Raw genomic sequence first — 27,534 nt, forward strand, 5'->3', positions numbered from 1 at the left:
TAAAACAATTTACTTTGTTTGACTTGTTCGAGTAATTACTTCATGTTATTCCAATACGCTGTATTATTTAATAGCAATAAATCTCATAGTACATTTTGTGTTTTCTTTCTAAACACTGCATTAATTCAATGGTTAATCCAACTATTCAGATTTCTGCATATCTGGATAACGTCTGTTAATATTAAAAATAATCTGGATTATTGAAGTTTTACTCCATTATGTTATTTTTATTATGTGTCGAGTATCAAATACAACTTCATATAATGTTCATCACATTACACATCTTCAAAAAGAATATCTAAGACAAAAAACAGTTCAATAGTATTTTTGGCAAAGATCAGGATAATACTTCCTTCGTGATGTTTATAAAATAGGAAGCCACGTGGTATAGTTAAGCACCATCTTTTAAGCTTAAAAATTCACATTACTATAAAAATATTTATGATAAATAAAGATTTTTTTACTGTTTATTCAGATTAAGTATATTCTTTCGTCTGTTTATATGGGCAATCTTTATTAATTGAAATTATTAAAATTAATAAATACTAGGTACCTACATTCATAAACCAATGTTGCTTCCAACTCCAATAAGTATATTACAGTACAGAGATGTCTTTGTAGTTAATTCAAAATATCTTTCCAACCTATTTCACTAAAATTATTTTAGGCATTCTAACTCTCAATATAATTTCAATCAAATGAATTATTCTGTCTTGGATTTTCTGTCTTTCATGTGCAAATAACTTTATTTTTATTACCCGTATATATTTTTCCAAACACAGCTAAAATTATTAATATTCTTCTTCTTTAATTGATGTAGATGCTTCCACTTTCCATTATGTCATATCCCAACTCAACACAAGGTTCTTGGCCTCGTAGATTTAGGGATATGTAATTATTTTTTTGTAACATTTATCTTTGCATAAATAAATAAATAAAATAATATTTAATTAATAAATGCATTCACAAGTCAAGACGAGGATGACTAACAACGGTGTGCCGTGATCAAATAAACCAAAATTCCAAGTCTGGTTATGTCAAAAGCAGACACAATAGAAGGGCAGATGAGACAGACGTATGAATGTGGAAGAACTAGGAATGAATCTCAGGATAAATGTGTGTGACATTTCAACCTCTACCTGTACCTTCAACAAAATGACATAATGGTATTTGTAGTAATGTGCTTTTTTTATATGAACTGCAATAAATAGTGTTAATAGCTCTGCACTTAAAAAAATACTTTTTAATTATGTCTAGTTAGTTAAAAGCAGATAACTGTCATTTGTTTAATAGCAAGGGATGATTTCATGTAAAGAAACAAACTTTATAACAGTTTCATAATTTTATTTTTATTTTGGCTTTGACAATATATATCTCTTTATTTCATATACATTAATAAATACAAGCAATATTGTACATATACATGAACGTTTTATATTCTTGATAAAACTTTACTTTTACACATTTGTCATTGTTAGTTAATCAGACTTTTCCAACAAATTACAGAACTGCCGCCCACATAACTCAATTCAAACTAACCAAATCCAGTGCATTCATAGGAAAAATGTACAAGGAAATATTTAAATACATCTATTAATATATCGATACAATAAGTCGATGAGATGTGATAAATCAAGAATCTTCATCTGGTGACCTTAAATAAAATACATAATATACAATGATAACTTGTCACGTGCATATATACATTTTTCCCGTGAAAGAAAAATACTAATGAATGTGTTCTATTTTATACTGCATGGAATCATTAAATGTTTAGTTATTTTATTTAACTATTTTCATATTCACAATACACATTTAAAACACATTTACATGTTAAATAACATAAAATCTTTAATAATCTGACAACTACGATGAAAAACAATATTTTTTTTAAACATTAGGTATAATTCCAGCCCTACTGAAATGGAATGTGTATTTGTGTTGTTGTCAATAATTGATTCAATCAATATGTAAATGTTTTTACAAAAATAATAAGATTTGAAATATTTATTGCATTTGAAACGTTTAAACTGTTTTCAATTTATGTAAATTACTATTCCATAATGCAATACATAAATTATTATAATTAACTTTAAAAATACATTGGTTTATTATACATGCATCTGAATTATTTGCTAAAATATTGTAAGCACCTTTTAAAACAACAAAATAAATATATATTTGACTATGTTGACACTTTTTTTGTGGTGGCACCATCAATTAATATTAATATTGTTATTCAAAGTAAAAATGTTTTTTTAATAGGTGCATACCTATTTAAAATTCAGATAAATAAGAAATTTTATTGGGCATTTAAGTTTAACAGAAGACATGCAATTTGTCATTATTTTCCTCAGTCGTTTATTTATTAGAAACAAATAAAAATATGTTAAGTTTATGATGTTTTACTCAGTTTAAATGTTAATAATTAATTGTGTTTATAATTATAGGTCCAATGGAGAACAGTGCTGGAACATAACATTTAATTCAACAACATGTATTTAGAAAAGAATTAAAGTCACTTTAAAATACAATGCCATTACAGAAGTTATATTAATTTAGCTCCACGGGATTTAATTTAATAAGGCAAAAATCTGAGAACTTTTTTATTTTGCCTCTGTCTTATAATTTGCCTTAAATGGAACTGGCAGAACTAGAGTTTTAGATGACTAAACATTAAATTAAAGAATATCACAAAATTACAAATCTGAAAAGGAACATTCCACATAAAATATTCATATAAAAATAGTATTTTCCTTAAATATTTTACAACTAACAGTAAGAGTCACTTTGCATTCACTTCTTATAAGTACCAAAAGATGGGAATCCGCATGTTCCTTCACATTGTAAATTTTCCCTGCATGGTAATAATTTCACTTATTAGTAAAATATAAATAAGAAATGCACCTTCACTCAACGTTAGTCGGAATCATAGGTCATACAGTATAAAGGCTATAATAAATAGTGTAGCTTGAAACTTGTTATACTGTACAGTAACTGTTGAAATAAAATCTTTAAAAATTTATAGTAGATCTCACTCTGCATCGAATCTTGCGGTTAAAAAAATGTTTATGTGTATTAATTTAATTAATAAAAACTAAGGCACTCAATAATGCCATGGACTACAAACACTTTGGCAGATAATTAATATACAAAAATATATTATATATAATTGTCTCAAATGACACTCACTGCATACATGGCTGACATAAATGTTTTAATTTTCTTTGCTGAATTGTCTCACACTAAAACATTTCTTACAGACCTATGAAAGCAAATATCAATCCTTCGATTGAATGGCGCAATCCCCAATATATCCTAAGTTGGTTGGGATATTCAGGTTGTGCTCTTGGATGGTGATATTTGCTCGGGAGAAGGAGTAATGATAATTTCTCCGGCGTTTGAACGACTTCTCGTAATGAGGACTGGTGTTTTAGGCTTCGGTGTCTCGGTAAGTTTTATTCTAACCCTACCGGAATCTGGATTGTACACTGGAATATATTCACTCGGGGAAGGAAGCAAATTAGAGGTAGGGTATGAACCACCATTAGTGAATGGACCATCATAATCTGAATTGAATGGTAGGTCTATAGAAGGTTCTTCCACTCGAGGAATACTTTTATTTTCACTCGGTACTCCATTTGTTTTAGCATTTGTATTAGGACTCTGTGCTAATTGTTGAGGAGCTTCCGCTTTTTGTGTATTTTCATCGACACTTTTATTACTTTCCAATGTGCCGTTTTTATTACTCTTTCGAGGATCGTGTGTCGGAACTAATTCATAATTTCCATTACTCTTCTTTTGAGTTTCATTAGGAGTGATAACTGGTTTCCCCAATAATGATTTGTTCATGTCTACCATTTCTTTTCCAGCCTTTTCAACATCTTTCTTTTGCTGTCTCATAAGTCTCTGATCGCGCCTCTTCCTGGACTGTCCTCTAATAATAGTAACTCCTATTAAGCAAACCAGGATAGCAATAATTATTCCAATACAAATGTATGTTCCAACAGAGCTTTTTAATGTTTGTTTAGATTCTTCCTGTAAATCTTCATTTAACGGTTCAACGTTACCTTTACCTAATGGAACACCTCCTTCAACGTCAGTATTGCTTTCTGATTTTTCTATAGTTTCCTTAACTATGGCTTCCTCCGTGCTCGGCTTCTCCGAGGGTTCTGTTTCCCAATCTACATTTCCTTGGAAAACACTAATTTTAGGTATAAAGGGTTCTTCCGAAGTTGAAGAGTTTTGATCCATCCCAGATTGGAAAAATGGATTAAACATGCCTGTAATAAATGGCTCGGTCGTTGTTGAAGAATGATTATCTTCATTTCCACCACTACCTTCGTATTCATATTCACTGAACAAATCAGAAGAAATTTCATTCGAGGATACATCGCTGATATTTAATCCAGACCCAAAATCTCCAGATCCTGGTTCTTCCGTAACAGATGAATCCATTTTCAAAGGGGCAGATAAATCGTTTGATTTTCTAGAAATCAGTAAGTCTTCAGTGTCAAAAATTTCAGAATCTCCAGAGCTTTCAAAAATATCAGGTTGTTCAGTCGAGGGAGCATTAGAATTTTCAGTGGTTACTCCTAAGAAAACTTTGTCATCGTCATTAACTTCTCCGCCTGATCCTTCCCAAACTTCTCCAGCATCAAGATTGAGATTTGTGAAGGGCATGGACTTTCTATTTACCGTATCTTCTCCAATATTCTCAGTTTCAAATGGTTGATCGCCCATCATCATATCTTCTAAAAGACGACCACTGGATTTTTCTGATGAATCTTTTTTGTCCACACAGATGTCAGAAGCCTTCAGTTCGGACCAGCTGATACCTTTAGCATATAATGGCTCGATACATTTGACATCATCTATAACAATTCCTCGAGTCCTGAGACGATCTAGTTCCTTAATATTACTGCACGTACAGTGGAGCGGGTTTCCTCGCAGGACTAAATGTTCGAGGTCAGGTAACGTTCCCAAGTTGGTTGGAACGTCATGAAGCATATTGTGACTCAAGTCTAATGAGCTAATACTGGATGGCAGTATGGAAACACTCAGTCTCTTCAGATTATTGTTGCTTAAATTCAGATGCACCAACTTTTTCCATCCCCTGGTTAATTTCAAATGAGAAATTTCGTTCGACGAAAGGTCGAGGGATACGATCTCCGTGAACCTATCGAGTTCTCCATTTAACTTAGTGATTTTGCTTTTAGACAGATCGATGACATTTATGTTGTGGTGTTTGTTCCTGAGTGCGTACTTCTGAAGGGTGAGTAGGCTGGAGCAAGCCGCCTTGTGGAGCCCCTCGGCGGTGGTCGCGCAGCGGCAACCCTCGGGGCAGGAGGGGGCGGGGGCGGGAGAGGACCGCGCCACCGCCCACACCACCACCAGCAACAGCAAGGACCGCGTTATCGTCTTCATTGCGCGTTCGCCAAACTAGAAATAAAATATAACAGGATCAATTATATACTCGCTCTACGCGTTCTAAATTTAAAAAAAATATTTTTTGGGAATTGTTTCATTTTTGTTTAAAGACTAATGATACTGGATATCTTATTTTTGAAAAACGACCGACGATGGTGGTAGAAGTGGACTTTGTTGTTTTTTTATTTGTTTATAGACTGTCAAACTAAGCCAATTTTTTATTTAATTATTTTTATGTATCTTATCATCAGCGCTATGATCTTTTAAAGTTTGGTTATTTTGAAATTATTCCTTCTGACACGTCAAAAGTACTCTTCGGCGAGTTCTGCTGTGATCGGTAAGTGGCTTCCAAATCGAAAACATACCAAAACAATCTATCATCGGACGATTCGGAAGAACTAATGACATCGTTCAAAATATACCATTTTTATGAAAAAAAAAAAATACTAACTTTTCCATACATTTTCGAGAAACTTCGGCGTACTATTAAAATCCTTAACTTTTTACAGCGCGTAAATAAAACTTCTTGTACGTCCAAATTTCCAATAGCACTGAACTTCTGCATTGATTCTCGGTCAATTAAATTTACGTTAGCAATGTGCGTATCTTATTTATAGTTAACTCGCATGCACATAATACTCACACACCCATACACATATACACACACCCTCCCACACCCTAAATATATATACTCACCCTAACTAACATGTACAACAATAATAAAACGGATACACTAAATAAGAGTACGCATTGTTTTTTATTTATGTTATTTTATTGTGACTATTATTACTATAATTATTGATATACATTTAAAAAAACTTATTACTACTACGAGACTTTATCAATAATCTAGTAAAATTATATTCGATTGTATAAATAGCATCTATCTGATATTAAATTTAATTAAAATTAACCTTATGCAAATTCTAATAACTGCTTTAATAACATAAAATTAAAACTAAATTTTGGTCTATATGTAATTTTTCTTTTGTGACTATTGGTGTTCACATATAATGGATGAAAGATGTCTAGTGTTAGTATTTTTCATTTTATAAATTGTATTTATATTGTAATATCTTTTACTGTTTGTAAACTGAAAATAAAAATAAATAAATAACACCTTCTTTTATATAAATCAGATCAGATTGATACCGCCGATACTTTCCTATAAATATCGATATCGTATCGGCAGAAGCGTCTGTAGATACGTCCCTACGACTGATATATATATTTTTCCCCAATATCCCGTCACGTGATCTTTATACATTATCCTCCCAAAACAATAACCGAATACCACTCGCAACTATTCTTCACAATATTTTTAATAATCCCACTTCGCCTATTTATCTGAGACAGCTCTTCAAACCTTTATCACAACTTGGCTATCTCTTCGTTCTAGAACCCTCTTAATACAAACTCTTTCACAGTAGGAGCTGCTCGACTGTGAAATAATCTACCCTCCAATGTCAGAGACTTTTTTCAAAAGAAAGTTTTAAATCAAGATTGAAATGTCGCTGTCTGAATATTTGAGTTTTTATTTTCTCCTCCATTTTTCCTTCCCATTACCCAACCTCTCTTTATAGTATAGTTTGGATTTTTAGTCTAATTGAATAAATAAATAATAAAGTAAAATATTTCTCCCAATCCGTCCTTCTTAGAAGGGCCGGCCGGCGCCAGTAGGCTCTAGCTCCAGTGTTGCGTGGCTAGGGTTACCAGAGGCGCGATTATGAACGGCTATCTTCAACTGTATATACTGAGACGGTATAAACTAATATCGATATTTATGTACGAAAGTGTTTATATTTGAATAAAAATTTAAATGGTCTTCATCGAAAACCTATAATTGAACATGTTTCAAAGAAAAAAATGCATGCATATTTTGCTTTTCATAAAGAAAACTAATTTTTACTTTGTAGATAAAATTGTAATCGGGGCCCAGGGCTGCTATTCCAAACGCTCTAGCGGCCGTAGAAAAAGCTTTTATAGCGCGTATTTAATGTGTAAAGCGAAGGAGCAACTTTATAAATTATATACACGTATATATTTTTTTATAGTTGAAACTGTCGCTTTATTTTATTAAAATTACAGAACACATGTTATGGGATGGCAGGCCCTGCTATTTATATACATTTAAACATATGTTTTTAATAGTCTCTATGTATAAATATTTAACCTGGACATCTGTTTGTATTGTAAATAAATCAAATAAAAGTAAAATAATTTTGCCCCGGAAAAATCTTTTATTTACTTTGTCTACTGAGATAGAGAGAAAAAAATTACACGTTATTATACAAATAAAGTATTGACAAATTATTATTATTGACAGTAATTCAGAAAAACTATTACTGTCATTACAGGCAGTAAAGGAAATGACCCATTGCTTTTCAGCAAGCTCTTTGTAAAAGTCGTGGTTTGCGTTGAAAGAAGTTTTCAGTAGGCATGACAAAAATCCGGCCCCGAATGAAATCCGGGTGGAGTCCGGTCTAAGCTCTCAAAATCCGATTAAGACCGGATTTATCCGGTCAGATGCAAACCCTGTGCATGGCGCATGCAAGCGGAAACAACAGTCTGTGGTTAGTGGCTAGTGGTCCAACGTTTAAGCGCATTTCACACGTATCATCAAAATACACACGACGCTGTCGGTGGCAAAGCACTTTAGCGAATGGATATTTGAACAAAGTTTTTCTGTCATTCTCTCGCATATGCGTTCCTGGTACTGTGCGAAGAAAATGACCTCACATTGGACTAATTATGCCTAACAAAAAACGACAAAATCAAAATCTAAAATACCGTTCGTTACAGCTAAAAAAAATGTTTTTGCAATGTAAGTAATCCAAGAAAGATCCAAGTAAGTAAGTGGGGTTTCAATGACTTTTATGAAGTAAAAGAGCTGAAACCTGTATTGATTCATTTGGCTGAATTATTTCACCTACTAGGCAAAGCTTGAAAATATTGAGTGTTAATATAATTGTTTCAACAAAAATAAAACAAAACGGTAAACTTTATACGTCGTTAGCACAGTTTACTTTTACGTTACATATCTATTATTTCATTTTATTACAAGTGTTCTAAACAGAAAGGCATGTGGACGAATGAGAGCGTTTTCCACACCCCCTTCTGTCCGTGAGTAATCAAAGGAATAATGCTGCCAAAGCTGCTCGCGGTATCTGCGCAGTGTACTTTTTGTGCACATTTCCAAATTTAGAAAAAAACTGACACACCTAACGTCCTTAAAATATAGCTTGATTAGAATGACAGCTGTCAAACTAATTTCATTAGTGATGGGAAATTACTGATCACTGATCAAATCGATTTTATCGGTTATTTCATGCAATCATGAAACTCTGTTTCCGAAAATTGATACAAAAAAACGAAAAAACAAGTATTTTGTGTCTTTCATGAACAACATCAAACGAATATTTTTTTTATTCGATCAATTTACAGTGATCAATTTGTCCCATCTCTAATGTTTTCGAAAAATGATTTAACCTTGTAAGAACGTCGTTAATAATTAGGTTTATTTTAGTTTTTTTTTTTAGTTTTAAAGCTGATTTGATATATTAATTTAGATTTATGTTTCAAGCATTGTAATAAAAAAAATAATTAACACGTCAGATACAAATGATTTTTCGTGTGTCAATATAAATAACTCCTTTGGCGTTACTAAAAAGTTATGTCGTATTTTTTTTCAGACAACTGTCATTCTAATCATGTTACATTTTAAGGACTATAGTACTTTTCAACGTATGAGTCCTGTGATTGCCTGGATTTTCACATCACCTCCTCAAAAATGTTTTCCCTCTTTGTTTTGTTCTCTCAGTGTATATTTTGATAACAGGGAGTAAAATCCAGTCTTTCAACCTGTCTACACACATTTAGACCTACTCAAAACACCGTTTAAAATAATAGTTTACAGATAAAGTTTTCCGCCCGGGCGCAGACAGCAGAGATGAAAAGAAAAGACAATTCGCTGCGGTGAAATAATAATGTCCGCTACCTTGTCTGGCAATAAAACATCTGGCCTTGGGCTTGCCCCTCGTCTTCGAGGAGATCAAATTCAAAACGAATCGAAGATGCAGAATTTTTTGTTCGTTTTGCACAACGGAAGGGTCATTGGCAGGATTATTTACCAATGGAATAATAAACAAAAAACTTTATATTGAGCAAAAAACTAATATATTGTGATATCAAAGTCCAGAACGGGTATCTTTTAATTCAAACAAACAAACAAGCCATAACGCCGTTTCCTCATAGTGGTAGGCAGAGATGATTGAACGCCATACCACTCTCTACATTCTACATTCATACGTTTACTCATGCACGCACATCTATGATTCTTAATCTTGACATGTCCATTTTCGAGTTTGTTGGACTTGGTGGTCCGAATGCCTAGATAAAATCTACAAAATCTCTTATTTCAGATTTTCTGTCGGTAGATTTTCCGTTTTTCAAAATTATATATCATATTTGTATACCGAACGTCCGAAGGCGGCAGATAAAACTGGGTGTTTTTTTTTGTTTTTGGGTGGTCCTAGCTCTAATAAGAAACAATTTATCAAAAAATCAAAACGCTAAAAGCACGTTGATGGTAAATATCTACAGTATGTAAAAAAATACTACTCTAGTGCCATAATCCAGGGAGAAAATTCTGGAATAAGTTCAATGAAGAAAAGTCGGACCGCCTTACCTCTTAAGAATAAATCTACCTCTATCATCACGCCATTTCCCCGTAGGGGTAGGCAGGGAAAATGGACCGCCAAACACGTCTATCCTGGCATATATTCCTAGCTTCTTCCACATCTTGTCATACATGTCCTTCGGTTCTGTCTGCTTTTGACATGAACAGACTTAACATTTTGGTTTATCTGATCATGCTACGTCTTCTTCAAGAAAAAAACTTAATTAACAATAGTTTACAAGCACATTTTTACAACTTTTTTGTGCAGGACGTAAGTATTAAAAAAAAAATTAAAATATAGTATTTAATGTAATCAGTGTGATTCTGAAATAGAAAACTTTATACGAATTAAATCGTATCGTCAAATATCTAAAAATTGTAAGTTGCTCTAAGCATGTATTTCTGTGAAATTATCTCATTAAAAAAATATGTAAAAATGACATGCATAAAAATTATCTTCTGGCTCTACTTAGATGACGTATAATGACGAAAAAATTTCTAACTTTAGAAAAAACATTACACGTAACTCATTAATGCAAATATTTCAGGTTTCGTATTATCCGCGGTGGATATCCAATTTTCCTTGACTCACACAAAAGCACCCCACACCCGATTGCTTTTGCATGCGCATTCTAAATTGACAACTAAGATAAACGGACCAAGTCAAATCTGTGCATAATTAATTTGCCCGCCGGAAGATTTCTATCAGACTGCCAATCTATGCTGGTCAAAGAGCAATGTGCCGTATCACTTATTAGGATTAGATTAGGTTATGAAAGTATTTTAGCTTGTGGGAGAAACAGTTGAAAAAAGAGGGAGGGATGAAGGGAGGGGCGTGAGTTTAATATGTATAGGGTGACCATTACAATGGAGCATCGTATAACGGGCTATATTGAAAGGTAGTTTGATTATTGATCAAAGGAACATTATTTTTCGAAGCTTTCCTAATTTGAAATATTTCACATTAGGAAAGCTTTAAAAAATATCAAGTACTTCTTGCAGAATATAAAATATTTTCATAACCTAATCAGTGCATGTTAGGGCTGTTTATGGTTTTATATTTTTGTGCAACAACTATGGTGAAGGTGTATATTGGGTTTTGCATGTTGGTTTAATTGGTGTCCTGACGAAGTGACGGGTACGTCTCAAAATCGGTAGACATAGAAAAGTTGGTAAGTGTTTATTTACAAATATTTTATAACATTTAGTAAAACGTTGACCACAAAGTTAACGCTTTCATCATTAATAATACTTCGAAGTTTTGTTATTTTGAAATTACTCCGCCCTTAACGGCACGATTAGCCGTAGGTGAGTTATGCTAATATTCAAAAGTAGGACCCCGTAGTTGTCAAAATACACTAAACGTTGAAAAAATGGCTAAACGGAAACTGGAAATCTATCACAACACATAATAACGCTATAATAAGCATATTTACTAAACATTAAACAAGAATTTTAATGGTCTTGACATATTTAACATTCCATATAATAGGTACAAAAGAGAACTAACTTGCTTGATTTAGAATAACAGAGAATAGACGTTTTATCTTTTTTTGCTCTTTATTTCTCGCAATCAAATCAAATTCAATTTTCCATTGCTACTTTCCTTCATTCATCCTCCACCACTTCTTATCACTATCCTTCTATTTCCATCTCACTGTCTCCTTATTTCTTTTAATTTAATTTATATCAAGAACATTGTTTTAAATACTTATATTTATATTTTTTATATAGTTCAAACCATGGCTTTTTGTTAAAATTTAATGAATACGTACAATTGGATCGCAGGCCCTACTATTTATATATATTTTTTAAATAGTCTCTAAACAGAAACATTTAACCTGTACAAATGTTTGTATTCTAAATAAATGAAATAAAATAATTGACTGTTTATTGTTCACAAGAACTTGTGACGTTTCAAAGCAGTTCATTTTTTTTTTTTTTTTCGAGAAACTTCGTGGTACAATTAATGGCTCTAATTTCTACCGCGCTTAAGAAAAAAAATGTATTCAATTTTCCATAGCTCTGAACTTCTTTACTGAAAACAATAGCATCAAAATTAGTCAAAGATATACGAAAGGAGGACCCATTTGTTGTAAATGAAACTGTCAATATGTGGAAACGTGTTTCAAAACATGTTTCACCGTGTGTTTTTAATTTACAGAAAAATTATAATAGGTAGATGCTAAAAGATGTTGTTAATAAATGTTGTTTTTAGTTTATATAAAAATTATAGTAGGTAGATGCCAGGGGCGAACCGTCCATATAATCGATTATTCGCAGCTTACTATTATATTTCACTACAAATAATAATGTTTTATGGTAGTTTTAATTATAGGAGAATTAATAAAATAATCTATATTTATTATAAATTAACGTCACTGTTTATATCTTCCTCAAAAAATAAATATAAGCTGCTAAATGCGCACCCAGCGCATTGCCCGGTTCCGATTATTACAGCTTATTTTTCAATACAAAATGTATACTGTATTTTAACATTCAAAAACCCAGTGCGTATATTTTCCTTGCTAAGTTCACTCGCAGATTACAGATATTATTTCAAGCTACTCTTTTTGGAGAGTAGCATTTCGAGCGTTATTTCTTAAAGACCATTTTCGTTTGATAGTATTCTGTTGACATATGACGCCAGTTTTTTAGTGCGTTTTAGCGAGTGGCGCCTCGCTCGGTGTCGTCAATTTCTTGCATTATTCATTCTCAGTTTAGAAGGAAACGGAGCTGACGGTTCGGCGCGGCGCAGCGCGGCTGTCACGACGGTCACGTGACATTTTTGTTGTAATATTATTGCGAATATGAATGTTATTGTTATGTTATGTTAAGTAAGATAATATGTAAAGTTAAAATTATGTATTTTGGCATAAATTAATTAATTTAAATCTAATCTTATTGTTTTTTTTTTAATTTTTCAGAAAAAAAATATATAGTAAAAGAAAAAATATTTTTTTGTGGACATAATGGGAGTGACGTCTTACAATAGAATGTTTACTTTCTTTTATATTAGTACCTAAATATTTGCAGTATAAAATGTAAATTACAAACAAATATACGGTGTTTTTAATCAGTGCCAAACAAAAAGGAATTATGATTATACTTATTTTATTATTCCTATTTTTTAACATATTTTATTTTTTTTAACTTTTGCATACATGTACTGTCTTGAAATAATGGAGAATATACCTACATATTACGCAAAGTTATTAATTGTTGTTTGTTTGTTGGTTAAAATTATTTTGATTAAAAATAAGTAGGTATTGCGTCTTCTGTTGCCAGCAGGTAAAACTGGAGCTGGAGAGATGAAGTTATTTTTACACAAAACTATAAAAAAAAAATCCGTGTACCTGGATATACTTCTTTTTTATACGCCTCCACTCATTTGCGAGATTACTTATATGTATGTATGTACATGCAGGTACAAATTATGAAAAAAATTAAAGCTTACCTATGAAAAAAGTCACCGTTCGCCACTGGTAGATGCATACCTACAGTAAATACTGTATGAACTATTCAGGTGTGAAGGCCAATGTGTTTGATAAAATATAATTGATGGATTGAGAAATACAATGATGTACAATTTATTTTCAATTAATTGGAAAAAACACAGCCTTGTGTACTGAAGATCTTTTTCCCTGTTACTTTGTTATTATTATTATGGAAAATTTACACATCGCCATTTTTTTTAAAATCCCCTCAAGGGCGCTGTAAAAATATTTTAACATGGAAGGTTTTACCTAGGCCACAATTACCTTCAATCGGCCGGTGTAATAAATAATTTAGTAAAAATGAATAGCAGCGAGATTTGTGGGTACAGGCGGTTGAAGAATACAGTAATGTGTGAGTACCCTGCACAAGTGTTGTGACTCTCAGATAAAAATCCCGAAAATGGAAATCGAGAGGGAACAGAAGGTACTTAATGTATGCAGTATCATAGTATGTGCCTAGGAACGTTATAATTTAGAGATAAAAAAAAACTTTTAAAATGTCTGCAAATTCTTATTTTTATTCTTAGATATGGGGGTTAGTGCTATTCAAGCTCCTGACGTTACTGCAACCTGGGAAGATCTATTTTCCCCGTGAATAGTTCTCGCCCTCCAAGCTCAGGTCTATAAAGAGCCTGGCTAATGTGTGGAAGGCGAGAGCTTACATTTTGCTAAATCTCCGTTTCCAAGCTCAGATCCGTAAAGTATTGGGATATTCGGTAGGTAGCGAGCTCTTTAACATCCTCGGGTTTAACCGGTGGTCCCCCGAAGATGAGACTGATGTAAAGCATCACATTCACATAGAATGTGCATCGGTGTTTCCTCATCTGCACTGCAGAATCTACATCTAGAAGCTTCGGAAAGGTTCATTCTGGCGCGGTGTTTGTCCAATCTGCAGTGCCCTGGGCGGGCTCTAGTGATAACCCTCACTTGATGAGGCTGAGCTTTATTAGGTCAAAGGTAAATCTTTGCGAATACCCTTTAAGTTCCTTCGCATGGTGCTGACCAGGTACTCTGCTTCCTGGCCCATGACCTAAGCTCGTATTTATTTCTACATGTCTGCAAATGTAAAAATAAATAACATAAAAGCAAATTCTTTAAATAAATATATAATAAATTTTAAATCCTAATAAACATAATTACATTTTTACCCACTAAACTCCTTGAAAACCAGGCAAAATACAAAATATCTAAACAGTTATTTTTTAGCCACAACAAGCCACGACACCCTATTAAAGTGGTGAATTGCAGTACAGAACACCCAGGCTTGAGACATTTTTTTGTGTTCTCACCGGGAACCTTCCATGCGTGAGTCAAGTGGCTTAACCATTTTATCACGAGGCCGCCAGATATTTATTTATTTATGCTTTATTGAGTTAGTTCATAAAATTTTATGAACTTGATATATTATTTGCCAACTTTTATGAACTAAACCTTTTATGAACTTAATAAAATATAAACCAGCCAATGACAGGTCATAAGCCCTGTAAATGCCTAGACTTCCATATTCCCTTCTCTAAAATGTTTTCCCTCTCTGTTACTATAATATTTTAATAACAATACAATTATTCATCAAAATTTCTCAAGAACATGTTTTTAAAAGTTAATTTTCAATATTTGAATGCTTTCTATTTTTTCAGGTAGATATGAATTGAAACTTATTCAGGATACAATAAATTGTTTACAATCATTTTAAAATTGTCAATTCAAAATACAGCTTTATTTGTGAGAGTTTGACTTTCAAATTAATGGGTTTGTTGCAAACATGTTGAGTATTGCAAAGCTTTGTTTCACTTTTATTTCTTGATATAATCATAATTATTCACAACTAGTTAGATACATAAAAAAATAACTGGTTTTTTGTCAGTTATACGCGATTTTATAAAAAATAACGAAATATGGAATTTCCCAGGTTTACAAATAGTACCCTCATTTTTAGTGATCCATCATACAAATCAACACGGCACGATAACATTAAATAGAGCGGATTTATTTTAATTGTGTGTTTTTTTTTTTTTTAAGTTAGGGAAACGCACTAACCAGTACACCATAAGCCGATTAATATCCACATGATTTCCTTTTGCAGGATTTTTACCCGAGAGAAACCACGAAATAAAAAAAATAAATATATGAATATACGTATCCATTCTAATATTGTAAATGCGAAAGTGTGTCTATCTGTTTGTTTGTATTTCTTTTACGTCGCAACGGAGCAACCGATCGACGTGATTTTTGCATAGGGATAGCCGGAGAACTGTGAAGGGTCAAAGGCAAATTCATCCCGGAAAAATATCACTCCTTCGAAAAAAAATCCTATTGTAAAAAATGGATTCTTCTCACACTTAGCAACGGAGCGACCGCTCGACGTGATCAAGTATTAAATACGGTGCTATTAATTGAAATGAAGAAAATACACTTTCATAATCACATTAATAACATATCACATATATTTAAAAGAAGTATTTTCAAAAACTGTTAACTTTTTATACTAAAACATCATCTCACTCCCTCCTCTCAAACGAAGCCCGGAGGGCCGATCACACGAAGCCCAAAAGGCCCAGTTTTCTAACATGTAACAGTCGACAGCTGACTGTTATCTGTTAGTATATAATAAAAATGATTCCACTATAATTTTACCGTGTCGTATGGATTTGAACGACAGGTGTTAAATAGGCTTTTACCTATAAATGTTGTCAAGATATCTGATGAAAACAAAAGTGTTCTTGAGTTTTAGGGAGTATTTCAAAATAGTGACTTTGTTACAGTACGTAGAAATGCGTTAACGATGCTAATAGTATCGTCTACACGTGGACAACATGATAAATATGACAATATTGTCTTATCCCAGCACCGTGAACTGCCTAGGCCGCGCAGGACGCAGGACAGAACGCTGGATAATGCGAAATATCGACCGCAGTTCACACGTGTGTGCTGTGAAAATTAATACGCGACGACGTTATTTTTTTTCCGATTTTTTTAATAAAAGGGGTCTAAAAGCTTCCTTTTTGATTACTCGGAATGCAAAAAATATTTTTTAAATATTCGATGCTACTTTTGGCCCTTAACCATAGCTTGAAGTTTTCGAAAAAGTCGGATTTTTGCAATAAACCGGCTTTCATTTCCTACTTAACTAAGAAAATAAGTCCAACTCAATTTTATAATGTGCATTGACTGCACTTTGTTTTGTTATAAATGGGTAGCATTGTTTTAATGAGTTTTCGTCAATATTAGCCAGGTGCTCAACGGAATCAGTTCCGCGGTGCGTAAACTTTTTGCATTTAGGTAGTTTAAAAACGTGTTCGAATTTGTAAAGTTATTAAATTATTTCTTTTTTTATTTATTTATTTATTTAGTATTTCACAGTTTTAAAATGTACAGAGTTTATTTGTTTCAGGTCCCGACTAGCTAGGTAATTCCTGTGTTTAGGAAGGACCTTATTTTTTTCATGTGTTTTTTTTATATTTTTAATTTCATTAAATGATGCTTAATAAATTCAAAGAATAATAATTACATTAGAAAAAATCAATATAAATATAAATTAGAAAACATGCAAGTAATAATAATGAAAATTGAATCATAAAAATAAATTAGAAAATATGCCATTAATAGTAAATAAATGAGACAAAATTATTATAAATTATAAAACATACCGATAATAATAAAAATTGAACCACAAATACACATTATAAAATATAAAATTAGTAATTAAGAAATTAAACAAAAATATAAATTGGAAAACATACCGAAAATAATAAAAATTGAAGCTTAAATACAAATTTGAAAATATATTGTTAGTAATTAAAAATTGAAGAACAAAAATAAATTACAGAATATACCATTTATATATTTTTTTTAAAATAAGATACGGTTAAAATATTAGTATTAAAAAGAGAAAAAAAAACATATGTAAATGAATAAACATAGAAAGTAAAAATGAAATATACATAAAAACAATAAGAGATTTTTTTCAATTAAAAGCAACACAATCTTTACTAACACAAAAATAATTTTATCAATATAGATAATTAACAAAATGTTCAGACAGTGATAATCTTCAAACCTCGGTTGAGGGTCAAAGTAGTATGGAATATTTTTACATTCAATGTGATCCAAAATGCAACTTTTTGGACCCCTTTCACTTTGATCTGTAAAACAATAAAAAACTTCATACATTATCGGCCCACTCTAATGTACATGGCCAGTGTACACAGACAATTTTGTCCTGGGACTGAACAATATTGTATTGTACGAAAGTAAACGGCTGTAAGGAAATTATTTAAACCTTAATAATAAAACATAAAACTATAATTATTGTAAAATCGATTAAAACTCAAAACCTTGTAAATATCTAAAATTACATTAGTAATAATAAATAGCAATTTGCCTCGTCGTATTTACCTGTGCTATTAAAAATTCAATTTAAAACATGTACGTTGCGTCATAGTTTGTAATGTAAACTGTCACACTTATCACGGTACAATGTATCGATAAATAAAATAATATGGTTATGATCAGCCGCAAGTGAGCTCTAATGACAGCAGAGATCAAGGTATGGACTTGAGAAGAACGTAGCAAATTGAAATAATTATCTTCTAATTAGTAAGACGGAAAACCCCATAAAGGTATAATTATTGCCATGTCAAGATAAAATCACGCCAGTTTTTTTTTTTAATTCTTAATTCTGACTAGATCCACATGGCACACATTTATTTTTAATATCTCTACAGAGACGTTGAGGAATTAATCCCATACGTGTCGATGACGGTTTTTCGGACTCACTAAAAATAAATGGTTAAATTTACTCGTGTCTTTTAAATTTGTCAAGGAACTTTTCGGGATTTTTTTCGCACCACAACAGGCCAGGAGGCCCAATTACAGTGGTGAATTACATCACAGAACATCCAGGCTTGAGAAAAGTCACATTTATTTTTTGTGTTCTCATCGGGAATCGAACCGGAACCTTCCGTGTGTGAGTCAAGCGTCTTGACCACTACACCGCGGAGGCCACCATTGTTCGATTTTTTTTTAGAAATTACTTAATAAAAGTCATAGTGCAAACCTTACACTACCAAATTTATAGGTAAATGTAGATATTTTTTTAATATTATGACGGCAACTAAAATGTACTCTTGTGTGCCTGTGATGTCACGTGAGTCTACACTATACTTGATATCATATCTGTTCTAATTTTTTTTCATGGTGTCGTATATGGCTCTATCAGGCCTAAGTTGTACTTTTATTTCTATAAATTATGGTTTATTAAACAGTATATGTAAACATCAAAATTTTAAAATATGGTGGCCCTAATAAGGTTTAAATATAAAACACAATAAATAAAAAAACTTCGAAACATAATAATATATGTTAAGTTCGATTCAGTTTTTATGAATTATTTAAATACTTAAAATATGCCTACTTTAAATATTGAGGAAAAAACTGACAAAGTGCCATATTTTTTATTAATTCTATGCGCCTTTTGTCAAACGCATGAAATCTACAAAAACCTCAAATTATCATTTGAAATTATTAATCACAATTTTTCCTTATAATTTAGATGAATCGTATGTATTTGTTTTTACTCATTTAAGGATAAAAATGACATCAAAAATAGAATTATCGATAAGATTACATTACTTAAAATGTTATGAAAAATACATTTTAAATATTGAACTGACTAAATGTCGACTAAGTAAAGAGTACGGTTATCATTATCAGCGCTAGAGGCTTCCTATTGGTCCAAGATTACCCCCTCCAGAATACATAACTGTACCGAGAACTGGACGACTGAATAAACTCCAGATAATGAACAGAATACTTATATTTCAAACATCAACAGACTTAAACATGAAATCAATTATTCTACAATTCGATATGGTAATTTTGATTCCCCTTCCAAATTAATGTTCCATATTAAAAGAAGATTCATATATGCGAATGTGGGAATATTCCAAGTATATGTATAAGTAGTCAAAAAGGCTACAAAAATGTGTTACATAGGTAACAAATACATAAACCTGTAGCTCAATCACAAATAACTATCAACGTGCTAATAAGTGACGTGATAACAATTTCTCACCATGGTTGTTTATCGTATTCGCGATCACAATGAAACATCCGTGAATACCCAATATTAAACGTTAGATTAAAGGCAACGTTAGACGAGGACGACCAAGGAAGACGTGGCATGATCAGATAAACCAAAATCTTAAGTCCGGTCATGTCAAAAGCAGACAGAACCGAAGGGCATGTATGTTAAGATGTATGAATGTGGAAGAGGCTAGGATTGTATGCCAGGATAGACGTGTGTGGCGGTCCATTCTCTCTGCCTACCCCTACGGGGAAATGGCGTGATGGTAGTAGTAGTAGTAGTAGAAAATATTTACGTTTCATGACGTATAATCCTGCTGCGCAATCACATATTTGAATTTCACCGGTGTAAATGAGGAAAATATTCCATAACTGCTATTTTCATTTGTTTATTTGTTAATAAATGGAAATAGCACTTTTGATAAACGCTGCAACTAGCGCGATAGGTGTGGATAACAAAAAAAAACAATAGGGATTCCTTGGTTCTTTGATTGGACTTCAATTTTTAACGCCAGCATAAAAAATACAATTTAGCTACTTGAAAGGCTAATTCTTTCAAGTGATCTCTGCACGAAGACGATTAGCCAATTATCCCAAAGCTCTTCCAGAGATCAGATCAGATAAACTTCATCGCTCTCGCAATCAGCCATTTAGCCTTTGCAATCATCTGCCAACTTCCCCATCCTGCAGAACATTAAATCCTGACATTGACATCTATTGCCTTGAACATGTCCACCGTTTAGCAAAACAATGCAATACTGTTATAATACTCGTATGCTGATGCGGGCGCCGCCCCGATCTCTTTGGAAACGGAAAAGGCGCGGTGAAAGACGTATCGAAGGGCTTTGCAATAACGAAAGCAACGTTATTGACTTGACCGAAATTCCATACGAAACATTACAAAAAAAATTAAGTAAGGTTTATTCAAACACAATCGCCATCTTCAACCGTAACTCATTAAAAAAATATATTTTACGAACTTGTTTAATTTTAAAATTATTTATATATTTAACTATACAAAAAAATGCACTTTTGTTTTCTCCACCGCAATCTATGTATGTATCATTATGTACACCCATATATTTTTTACCAAAATGTAAAGATAATTATTTATATTTCTTTTGCATTTCTTTCTTTTCTTAAATAATTTTTATTTTTTGCTACTTTTGTGTAAAATACATGTCTGTCTATATTTAAAAATGCACTTCTGTTCTTCCCACTCCAATATAAATATGTATGTACTATAGTATATATTTTATAGATTACTAATATTTAAAAATGTTTTTTTTTAATATTTTTATTTTTCTTCATAAAATCATTTTTATTTTTTGCTACTTCTGTGTAAAACACATGTCTATCTTTATATGTATATAGTTTTATGTGAGACATGTAAAAGCCTGCGAGGCGTTTAAATAAATAAATAACCTAGTTGATTCAGTAGCAAAAATATAACACTAATAAATTAAATTCGCTATCAAATTTATTTAAATACGAGTTTGGAGAAATATTATGTCATCGACAGTTGCAAACAACGCATTTTTGGGGAATGAAAAAAAACTAATCAATATAATCAGTTTTATTTTACAAAACCATAAATAATCTATAGTAATCGTATTATTATTATTTTTTACTTTTTCTTTCTTATTTGTCTTTTCATAATGGAATTCCGTTCGAAATTCGGGGTAAAGCTACTGATACTAAAGGATCATAAAGGTGAAACTACAAAAATTAGCATTGTGATTTGAGTTTAGTTCATGCTTCGGGACTAAGGATCACAAGGAGTTAGCTACAACAATATGGTTTTATAATGAACGCAAATAAAGATTCGGAATTGGAAAAATAATGATTGAAGTAGATTGAATGCTGTCGAAATGCCATTTCTCTGGCGAATGTGTGGTAAAACGATGTATGAAAGGTGCACAAATGTCGAGATCCGAGCTCTGTGTAAGGCAGAGACGTGCATTATCGACAAAATCGAGAAAGCCGATCGGACATGTAGAGCGAATGGACATCTAAAGATCGGCTAAAAATATTTACGAAGCGAATGTTGACATGGCACGATCAAGTCCATCAAATACTTGAAGATGGACATGTCAAAAGTAGGAATAATCGGCGTGCATGCATAAGAAGATGTATGAATGTAGAGGAAGCGAGGTCTGTATGCCAAGATAGAGTGTTATGGCGTTCTATCCTCTCTGCCTACCCCTACGGGGAAACGGCGTGATGGTTTGTTGTTGTTGTTGTTGTAATAATAAATAAATAATTTTAAAAAATGTTTCAAATTTATTTACAAATTTATAGGTACGTTTTAGCCGATGAAAAAATTAAAGAAATATGGATGTTCAGACATTGGCAGAAAGGTGAATGTTACACTGTGTAAGTGGCCTCAAAAACCAGTCAATGACAAGTCATAAGCCATGTAAAATCCTATGCATCCATATTCCCTTCTCTAAAATGTTCTCCATCCCTGTGGTAAAATATTTATTTATTTATTATACATACGGCCCAAGCCAAATACAATAAAAACAGTTACATGAAGAATCACATATATAAGAAACTGAACAAAAGACAAACAAGGGCAATAAAATTATGCTTTACAATAAATATATTCATAAATACGATTAACATGCTAAACCATGCCAATCAATTTTCATCTCACACTGTTTTAGTGACGAAGAGATCTACTAAAAGCCGGAAGATCTACCCCAAAGAATTCCAAGTTATGCGACGAATCGACTAATCTACACATTCTGAACATCGGGGCATAAAAACAAAAGTTGCTCGTAGAATATTTAATAAACGCCAGATTTTGATTTCTGGTGACATGGTTGGGAACGTGAAAAAAAAAATATTGCAACAGGGATGAGCAATCAATTACAGCATTAAATATTTTGAAAATGCATATATATAAGGTATATTTATTAATCTTTATAACGCCCTAGGGGGCAAAATTCAGGCCTTGTCACCAAACATTATAATGTTTCAAAAATTCTAATATTTTAATTATATTTACTTTATGTATAAATTGTTCATCTTTCTTTCTAATAAACAATTGAATGAACCTTCCCATTTTGTAGGGTAAGTGGATAAACTCGGCCTTCCAACCGCTTCAAGTAGACTCAATCAGCATTCTGAATTGTAATTTAATAAATAATTGCACGGTCAAAACAATTGGTCCAGCAGATGCAAACGGACTACTGCGCTGCAATGTAAGATAAGTGAACATCAAATCAAAAGTTCGCAATACAGACAGTCAAAATACTTATAGACAAAAATACTAGATATAGCGACGAGAACGAGGTATTTACATATACGTTCGGATCTGTCATCGGAGGGATTATTGATGAACATTTTGCGAACCTTTAATTTTTCGTCAGCCAAAAATTTTCGGCAAAATGTTGATTTCAACCGAATAATAAAATCTAAATTGATGCAACAAAGAAAAAAACATTATTGAGAAGTGAATATGGATATCTAGGCATTTAGAAGGCTTATGGCCTGTTATTGGCTGGGTCAAGTGACACGCTGTAACATTCACCATTCTTCCATCTGTTGATATTTGTGAAGTTAAAGAGCTAAAACTTTTACTAATGCGGGTGACATTCTGACCGAATTAATTTACCTACACCCAAGGCAACGCCTGAAAATGTTTTTCAATTTTTATACTTCTTCTTGGGCCGGCTGGTTTTATCAACAGTATTTTAAGTGTGTCCAAATTTTTGTTTACAAGAGATTGATTCAACCCCCATGGGAGTAATTAAAATTAATTTTACATCAGAGATGAAGACTATTTTATAAGAATAATAAATACGTACAATTTGAATGTGAAATATTGTAAAATAAAAACAGCCAGTAATTATGGTAAAAGGAAGCTATCCTCTCTAAAATTATACTTTTGGTAAAATGAAAGACGTTGATATCCCAATAAGTTGGCCTAGCAGTGGCAAACGGTGATTTTATTTACAGGTAAGCGATAAAAAAATATCATTTATTTGTACTTACAAAGTAGGGACATAATAAAATTTAAGTTATATAAATGTTTACAATTCAATCAGTATAAAGTTTTATCATAACGAATGGAATGTCAACTGACCGATTTGTTCTAGAAATGAATAATGCCAAAAACGGCCGCATCGAGCACCACATGTATTGCGAGTCATATGTCAAAAGTATCATCACAAAGAAAAATAGTCTTAAGAAATAATGTTTGAAATACTGTTTTCGAGAATCGAGAATCTTTAAAGAATTTGTGTAATCTGCAAGTTAACTCTAGGAGAAAAATCCCGCTACTAGGTTTAATGATATTTTTCCATATTTTCATATGGAATATAGGATATTTTTCCATATGAAAACAAAATATAAAGCTTCTTGAAAAGATAAGGAATGGATGCAACGCGAAGTGCGCAGAGTAATGAAATGGCGTCGTTACATAATTCGGAAGGAGTCGTGAAGGTCGGCAGCGCGCAGCGGTAGCGACATGACAGTCGGAATATGGAACAGTGTGTGATGGCAGAACGTAATGTGTCCCATCCGGTAATTGCTGCAATTGTTACTCAGCGAGTCCTGTCCCGACTCCCGACTCCTGGCTCCTGCCTGCTGACTCCTAACAGGAAACCTCGGCCATATTGTGATGGCGAACAGATCAACTTGTAACGACAACAATATTATACAAACCGGATCGGATAATATATCGGATTAACGAATTTGCATTGTAACCAATAACGATTTCTATGCGTTTATTTAAACATCGAATTTTAAATTTGAGATGGACGCAAAAATTTATTTTTTAAAGCTTTTGAGCGGGTATTTATAAAAACTCCTGCCAGCGAAAAAATGGTATAAACATTACTCACGGGTTAAAGTTTGTTAGTGAAAATTCATGGTTGAAATTCATGTTGATTTGTTACAGAAATTAAAAACGAGTAATACTCATTAATAGATCATAGATTTTCATGAAATTTAAAAAATAAAAATTGTTATTGCTTCGAAAGACCATAAATTAGTTAAATTTGAAATCAGTAGATTAAAAAACAAACCCAATGTCGAATTACTTAATAAAGATCTCGCAAACATTTATTTCCTATTGCTGTATTATTTAATTTCGTAATTCGCTCAAAGGTAATTTACAAAAATAACACGAGTACAATAAAATAAAAACAACATTTTTTTAAATGTGTAAAAAGCATGCTGTAAAGCAAAAAAAAAATCAGTCTCCAAAAACAGAGAAAAAGTCAATGCAAACACATTATGAGTTACGTACAAAAAGACATATTTTTTAAAACAGTGTATGAAGTGAAAAAGTGGTATAAACGCAAAATAAAAAACACAAATTAAATTACAGTAAGAGTATGATCACACATCAAAAACAGAGAAAATATCCCATGGAAAAAAATATACTTAACTTTACAGACAATCATTAGGTTCACCGGCATGGAATAATCAAGAACTTAATAAAAGAAAAATCACAAAAGCATAAAATGTTTCAAATTATTTACTGACAATTCTTAATGAAGCTCCATTGTAATGATGTAAAAACTTATATTTACAAATAAGTTACTAATTCAAAATACTTGTTACACATCCACTTATTTGCTTGACCAATTAGCGTTTTCACCCTCTAATAGAACATTTTCAGACTGGTAAATATTTTACAGTGTTAGGATAATTTACATAAAACTAAATATTATCTTACGAATAAGTGTAGGTACATTTGAAAAATATGTTGAATAAGAAACAGTATGTATTATTTCAATAAAACAGAGTGGGACAAATTATTGAAAATTATAACAGAATTATTACAGTACACCGCCAACACATGTTTCAATAATTTGACCCAGTCTGTTTCATTGAAATATTACGTATTTTATCTCATTCCACTTATTTTTTAAATGAACCTAAGATAATATTTAATATTATGTAAATTATCCTTACACTGTATAATATTTACCAGTCTGAAGATGCCCACTAGAGGGTGAAAGCGCTAATTGGTCTAACAAATAAGTGGAAGTGTACCATGTATTTTTAATTAGTAACTTATATGTAAATATAATTTATCACATCACTATAATATATTGTATTTAAAGTAATTAAAATATCTTTTTAATATAATTAACGTTTGTATTTACTTGGTTAGACTTTGTAAAAAGGGTCTTCAAACAAAAATAATTAAATGCAACTACCATTAGACAATTTTGAATTCTATATCCTTGTTTTTGTATAAATATTTGCATCCAATTTTATAATAAAGATATCAGTCTCGAAGATCGGTCATTCCAAATGTGTGGATTTAAGCATCCGTTGTATTTTATTTCTATAACAAGTTATGCGCGAGGTTTTAAAATTGAATCCCGAAATCACAAGTATGTTTTTAAATTAATTAAATTAAAACCCATTAGTTCTCTAAATTTCCGACTCGTGATCAAATGCATGTGGTCTAGGATTCGATTCTTGACATGAAATTATTTATTGAAAAATGTTTTTTTTTTTAAATAATCTACATTAAAAATTAATTATTTTACCTAGAACCAGTTGCACAGACCAAGTTAATTTTAAAAAAATAAATTGGTACGTTTTCACAAAAATGCATATATACATGTGTTTTTTTTATTACATTTTCATGAGATCCATTTTGTACAACTTGAAAAAAAAGTACTTTTGTGCAAACATTAATTTACCTTAATTTTTAATCAAATTAAATTCAATGCTACATATAATCACTTTTTCAATGCTCATTGAGGTTACGTATGACGAAAATGGCCCTATACTCAAAAGTTATTTGTATAACTACATTTTCTGAAACAAAATAACAAGTTGCGAACATTCTTTACTTACGAAAATATTGAAATGTGTCAGGCGGACATTAAATATAATTTATAAGAATGAATATTTATTTCTGCCAAATGACACGAGACACGACCTCGCCTGAAACTGAGTGCAGAAAATTAAAAAAAGTTGCAATACGCCATCTTGCCGGTATTGTGCAAGCCAGTAAACATGGATAATAATACCGACGACGAACTCACCAACTCTATTCAATGCCAAGTTGAGATCGAGCCAAGAGATCCCACATGCTAAATAACTTTCACTAAAATTCACATTTATTATAATCTAGGAGAAATAAAAAAAAACTAATTATACCCGTGAGGTAATTGCGGTTGCATCATTGATAATGTCTCTTCTAACTTCAGTATTTGGAAAATTATTGAATTAAGTATGGCTGAACAAAATTTTAACATTATATCACACATATCTTTCAAAAAAAATATTTGCGTTCTTATGATTTAGCTAATGATTAAATTTTGCGGGCCATTTTCAACGAAAAGTAAAAAACTCACTATTAGAAAATTGGAATCAAGTTAGAGGGGGATTCGAACCATGGACCTTTGAGCCGTGAGCCCGAAACACTAGCCACGAAACTACAACCCGTATATGTGTTTTTATACTCTGGATACTAGATACAGCACCAAGCACCCGTCTTGAAGTCAGTAAACGTGAAGCAGCGTAAAAAGGCTCAACATACAGCTTTGAATTCACAGTAAACTTGCATGGACAGTTAGTATTTTTTACTCTACTGCTCGTTTTGTACGGAAATGTTCACGCGACAACGCTCATTTTTTGGAACATTATTTTAAAATATCGTTCTACGAAGCATCATCTCTATTTAAGTATACCTCAGTGCGTTACATTCTTGGAATCGTCGTGGTCGTTGTTATCAAAATCGTTAAATAATTCATAGTAAACATTCATTATACAGTGCACCAATATTGAATTAAATCTTCATCCATTCCCGTGCTCCCTTCATTTATTCAAATACTCCAACTTTGAACAAAATTGAATGATATCCGG

General features: G+C 32.0%; 1 protein-coding gene across 4 annotated transcripts in view; it reads right to left on the bottom strand.

Annotated features, from left to right (window-relative positions):
• Positions 1 to 1,323: 1,323 nt before the first annotated feature.
• Positions 1,324 to 27,534, bottom strand: part of wdp (Leucine rich repeat protein windpipe) — a 102,662-nt gene continuing 76,451 nt past the window's right edge. For 3 of the 4 annotated variants that reach the window (XM_088225420.1, XM_088225419.1, XM_088225421.1), the window contains one exon: positions 3,222 to 5,442. In XM_088225420.1, the coding sequence (XP_088081546.1) occupies positions 3,337 to 5,427 (2,091 nt within the window). In that variant the 5' untranslated portion in view covers positions 5,428 to 5,442 and the 3' untranslated portion in view covers positions 3,222 to 3,336. Of the gene's footprint in view, positions 5,443 to 27,534 lie in introns of all 4 variants that reach the window. The other variant, XM_088225418.1, reaches the window with a different exon arrangement.

The sequence above is a fragment of the Micrasema longulum genome, unplaced genomic scaffold, assembly GCF_059751315.1.
Source record: "Micrasema longulum isolate JH-2025_06_02 unplaced genomic scaffold, ASM5975131v1 h1tg000358l, whole genome shotgun sequence".
In the NCBI taxonomy this organism is placed as follows: Eukaryota; Metazoa; Arthropoda; class Insecta; order Trichoptera; family Brachycentridae; genus Micrasema; species Micrasema longulum.